Source organism: Eurypyga helias, unplaced genomic scaffold (genome assembly GCF_000690775.1).
Source record: "Eurypyga helias isolate BGI_N326 unplaced genomic scaffold, ASM69077v1 Scaffold32828, whole genome shotgun sequence".
NCBI lineage: Eukaryota > Metazoa > Chordata > Aves > Eurypygiformes > Eurypygidae > Eurypyga > Eurypyga helias.
Window position 1 is genome coordinate 1 of NW_010268110.1, and position 5,640 is coordinate 5,640.

Here is a 5,640-nt window from a genome sequence, read left to right on the forward strand (position 1 = left end):
TCTGTGATTCTATGATTCTAACTGGCGATGATGCAAACCCCCAACGATCTGTAGGAAGTCAATGAATACAAAATTTTACTTGCCATTCTGTAGTTGAAATCTCTATTTTATTTCTTGTTTTGGAGGAGTTTATAAAACCCCCATCCTCTACGCTCTATTCCTGTCTTCTTCAGGTGACATACCAGCTGAAGATCCCTTGCACAGCCTTATGTACAGTCCTGATGCTAAACCGTAGCCTTAGTAAGTTGCAGTGGTTCTCTGTCTTCATGCTGTGTGGCGGCGTCACCCTTGTTCAGTGGAAGCCTGCTCAGGCCACGAAAGTACAGGTAGGACTTTACATTTTGCCACTTCACAATGGAGAATAAACCGCCTTATACTTTGTGCTGTGCTTCGCAGCAGCCGGGATCTCTTACATTCCACACCAGTGTCCCGTTTCCCATTTCCAGCCACTTCCTCTAGTTTGATCCCACACTTTCACAGTGATTGAGTACCAGCTCGGGGCAGGCGCGCGGGATTGCGCCAGTCTCGCTTGTTGGAAAGGCAGCTGATGGCTACAATTAGTGTAAGGTACCACAGTTGTCATAATCAGTCCAACGCACCATCGTAGGAGTATGTGAGTAATGCGATGTTTCCAGCAGTTGGCCCTGGCATCTTTGTAATTGCTGGAGTAGGGAGCTTGGAATTGAAGCACTTGGCAGGGTTAGGAGGGAAAGTCCAATGCCCTGTGGGTGTTGGGATGTCATTTAAACACACCCTTCGCAGGCACTGACCTCATCCCCTTCTAGGAAGAAACAAGCGTCCTCTATTCCTGAGGCCTTAGCTGCTGGTCAGCGAGTGGGACGGGCAGGTCGTGCCGCCGAGAGCAGACGGTGCCTCTGAGCACGCCGGGGGGTTGGTAAGGGTGCGTGGTGATGCCACACCACGCAGCTACACCGAGCTCAGCGGGAGGGCGGCTCTAGTGGGGCGTGTACATTTTATACAGCGATGAAATGCTAATCGTTTTGCTGTGTTCAACAAAGTGGCTCTGGAATTGATTACTGTAAATCACTGAAGCGTCGCGTCCTTTGTAAAATAACGGTTGATGTTGCAGGTGGAGCAGAATCCATGGCTAGGGTTTGGAGCGGTTGCTGTTGCTGTACTGTGTTCGGGATTTGCAGGTATAGTATGATTTCTGTATGCGAGTCACATCAAAAGGAGTGGAGAGCTTGGGGTGTTTGAAACAGAACATTCTACATGAGTTACCTATCTATTGATTGTAAGGTAGAAAGGGACTTTGTCCAGTCTGCCCATAATTACCTTCTGCTTGCAGTAATTTAAATTGAAAGTGGGGAGGTTTAGATTAGATATCAGGGAGGAGTTCTTCCCAGAGAGGGTGGTGAGGCACTGGCACAGGTTGCCCAGAGAAGCTGTGGATGCCCCATCCCTGGAAGTGTTCAAGGCCAGGCTGGATGAGGCTTTGAGCAACCTGGTCTAGTGGAAGGTGTCCCTGCCCATGGCAGGGGGGTTGGAACTAGATGGTCTTTAAGGTCCCTTCCAACCCAAACCATTCTGTGATTTTAATTATGACAGATTCATGACACGGTTACTCCAGCTGTCAAGCAAATGGCTAGGAGCACATCCTACTGGTTTTATGTGATACAACTTAGAAGGCTGGTTTGCAAGTGGGAGCGTTTTTCAAACGCTTACGATACTACTAGGGGAACACCTGTAATGACTTGCTCAGTACAATTAATTAATGTCCATCGGTTTTATAAAGCAGGCTTTACAGTGACTAGCTCCCTTACGGTGTTTTCATGAAATGCTTGAAATTTTTTTATAAGGGGAACATTCTTCACTCAATTCTTGCAGTCGCTCAGCCACCCTGAAATGCACGCTGCGTAGTCCCGCAGGTGGTAAATCTGAGATGCAGCGGGAGTAGGGCAGAGAGGAAGATGAGCAGCAGGAAGCTCAGATAACGCAGAAATCCTTCACGCAGTTTGAGTTGGTTTTACAAAAAGCATTGCCCTTCAGAGCAGTGTTTCTCTGGCTTCTGCAGAAGGAGACCAGAACTCAAGAACAAGTGAAGCGGGTGCTAAAAATTAAGGAAATGCAAATTACTACTTCATTTGAGGTTTGGCTTGCAGGGGTATATTTTCCTGGCTGTAAACTGGATTCTTCCCCCTCCCTCTGTAAGAAAACAAGGTACTATCACCCACCTCGAGTACCGTACAGTCCTGCAAGAATAATCTTGTGCTGTGCATACACGCTTGTTACCCCTGGGAAACATTCTGGTTGGTGGGGAGGAGGAGGAAGGTGATGTTCTTCTTTGGTGCCTTTTCTGTAAAATGGACACTTTGAAACAGAAATAATAAATAAGGCTCTGTAGAGTTCAATCAGCTCCTCCTGGAAGTGATAAATTTAATCATTCCAGATGCTCCAGAGCCATGAGACAGAATACAACATCCACAGCCTTGAGAGTCCCCTAAAGCTCTGTAGTGTCCTCTGCTCACACGGGGAGGCGGCTGTGCTTCCGAAGGCCTGCAAATTCAGACCACTGGCAGGGCTGACGCGGGCAGCTCCAGAGGATTTCGACACATGCAGCTTTCTTCTCCAGCAAAAGGATTACAGCTTGGGTGTTGCCTGGCTGGCAACCGTAGCTGTGAGGCAGCTGGGCAGACAGAGTATTTCATCTGTGGAGCTCCTTGTGCCCTCGGGGCTTTATATGTTGAAAACATAAATCCCATTGAAACGCCTCTTCCTTCCCTCATCCACATGAAGTTACTTTGGCATTAAACCTTCAGTTTCTGAACTGACCATGCTAAGTATTTTATATTATTCCAGCAAAGTAAAAAAGTTTATGTATTCTTGTCCTTCAGAGATGGAAAAGAAAGGTTTTTTTCTTCAAACTGCTGATACTGTGATGATTTCCAAGTATCCAGGGGCCCTACAATGCTCATAAAAGCACTGGACAAATATGTCGGGAGATCCTTTGTGACTTGACACAGTACCCATTCTTCATCTTGCCTACTGGAGTGATTTTTATGCATTTCCAGAAATCTGAAAGCATCGTTTCATTGGTTTGCTTGCCGGTTTCTTAGTTTATAAAACGTACAGGTATGGTTTGTGTGCAAGCCAAATTTCTGGTGCATGGATTGCATCTGGGTGTGCTCTGTGGGTCTTCTCGGTGGGTAGATATCTTGAGATGGATCACTATGGGCTCTTTTTAAGCACTGCAGTCGTTAACAACGCTGTTTTTTTGTTGATGTTGTGTACAGACTTAAAAGATGTATATTCATGAGAGAATATTTCCTGGGGTGGTTTTAGAACCCCTGAAATATAAATCTGTTCTGTAATTTATTCACCATAAATATTCTCTGTGCTGTATGAAATTATAAATTGCATTTTTCATGAATAAAACAGGGTAGTGAGATCTTCCTTACCAGTAGGGCTTAGTAGTAGCTAAGCTTAGTAGCTACACTTAGTAGTAAGCTTACTCAGGGTTTTCAGGAGCAGTGTGTGGCCAAGGTTTCTAACCCACAGCTCTTTTCTCTGTGCCATCTCTGGCAGTTCCCTATACTTTTTTCGTGTCACATGAAGGATCTCAGGCGACGTTAATCAGCAATAAACTTCTAGTCACCAGGACTCGTGCCAGGTCATGGACGTGGCTGAGAAGACCCAAGTCCTGCAGACTGCTCTCCCTGTTCCGAAATGCAGAGGAAATTTCAGAGACCAGAAGAGCCCTGGTGTGGGAGCAGTGGTTAAAAAGTCAGGTGGTGATGGCCTTGTCAAATGTCAGCCCCTTAGTCTGACATACACCTCCCCAGCAGAGTAATGAAAATGGGGGAATATCAGTAATGCAGAGCATAAAAGCAGTGCTTATCAGTGTGGCACTGTGAACAAGAGCTTTAGACTAAAATGAATCCCATTTCCTCAGAAACAATCTGTAGTGTCAGTTAGCAGAAGGCATTGGTTTTGCTTTGCTCTTGTAATCCCCTTAAGCTTGTGGTTGCAGCTTGCTGCCACTCTGCCAAGTACTCTGCAAGCACAGTGCTGCCCAGGTATTTTCAAGCTTAGTACTGAGCTAATACAGCCCCACCTCTCTCTCGTTTTGTACTGCTAAGCATCCCGACGGAGGGAAACAAAAGGTTCTGCATCGTACTGAAGTACATGAATACTTTACTGGGGATAAAACACCAGGTGCCAAGGTGAAATGTGTTTTTTTTTTCCTGGTGTAGACCTGTACAGGAGAAACCTTTGGAATCAGAAGCCTGGCAAATCAAACAGAAATGAGGAGTGGTTTCAGTTGTCGATGAGGTTTGCTGTTAGAACAGCTGTAAAGAGAAACGGCACCTATTTCTGCTGTTATGTACCCCTTAGAATGATCCTGTCCTGGAAGCCACATTAGCAGGATGTGGGTTTGGGCCTTCTGCATTGGGAACTTCCGCGAAACGTAGCAGTCTGTAGGACAAGATGCTTCCGGTACTCTCGCCTGGCTTTGAGACATCACCAATCGTTAAATATGAAACTTCATTCATCTTACTCAACCCCCCCTCCTTTTTCTTTTTTTTTTTTCATTTTAGGAGTTTATTTTGAGAAGGTCTTAAAGAGTTCAGATACTTCCTTGTGGGTGAGGAATATTCAGATGTACTTATCTGGGATTGCGGTGACTCTATTTGGTGTGTACATGTCAGACGGAGCCCAGGTGCTCGAGAAAGGGTTTTTCTATGGCTACACCTACTACGTCTGGTTTGTCATCTGTAAGTATCTTGTGGCTTTAGGATCTCGTTACGTTGTTTTGCTTTTTGTAACTGTGACACAACTGATTGCACCAAGTTACAAATTCAAGCTGACCCGTTGTTTTTTACGGTGCTTTTGAGGCTTTTTTTTTTTTTTAAAGTACCATTTTCTTGGCAATTAGCCGCTTGTTCTCTTTAAAATTGTGCTGAAGCAGCAGCCCTAAATGACTGAGCAGTGAGATCATCTTTCAGCGAGTCCTGTCTGACCTACCAGGTGCCGTGCAGATACCCCATTTTGCTGAATGTTGCGTCTGATCACCGGTTAGGGGGATGTACCCCCGACAAGGAGCACGCTCACGGAGTGAAACGCATCATCTCCAGAGCGACCTACCGCACGTTTACTAACAGGAACGTGTTGTCTGCTTTCCAGTTCTCGCCAGCGTAGGTGGCCTCTACACCTCGATTGTCGTGAAGTACACGGATAACATTATGAAAGGCTTTTCTGCGGCGGCAGCCATTGTTCTTTCTACTGTGGCTTCGGTCATCCTCTTTGGCCTCCAGATAAGTAAGTGTCCTTCTGCCGCCCGATCTGAGTGAATACGCAGGTTTCCTTCCTGGCTAGCCGGGCTGTACGCACCTCCGTGTTTGCACACCTCCTCCGAATTTTTCTGGTGTTCACCTAGTCTTCCCCAGGACTCCTGTGCACTAATGTGTTGTCTCTGTTGTGTCACGTAAGGTGATCCTGTGCTTCCAAAGGCTTTCACCGTTTGTTCTTTCAGAGGCATCCTCAGATGGGAAGGTTCTTTGATTTAAACAACTTATGAGCTTATGATCATGAGTCTCTTTCTGATGCAGTTCAGTGAGGAATATAGCTGTTTACCTGAGCCTGCTGCTGATAAGTTATGCAGCCCTGAGGAGAAGGACT

General features: G+C 46.0%; 1 protein-coding gene across 1 annotated transcript; it reads left to right on the plus strand.

Annotated features, from left to right (window-relative positions):
• Positions 1-173: 173 nt before the first annotated feature.
• On the plus strand, positions 174-5,280 carry SLC35A1 (solute carrier family 35 (CMP-sialic acid transporter), member A1; the record flags this gene model as incomplete). The annotated part of the gene is made up of 4 exons (XM_010157648.1): positions 174-326; positions 1,091-1,157; positions 4,560-4,736; positions 5,146-5,280. Coding segments are annotated over 4 exons (532 nt in total), but the record flags the coding sequence as incomplete, so codon positions are not given.
• Between the last annotated feature and the right edge of the window lie 360 nt (positions 5,281-5,640).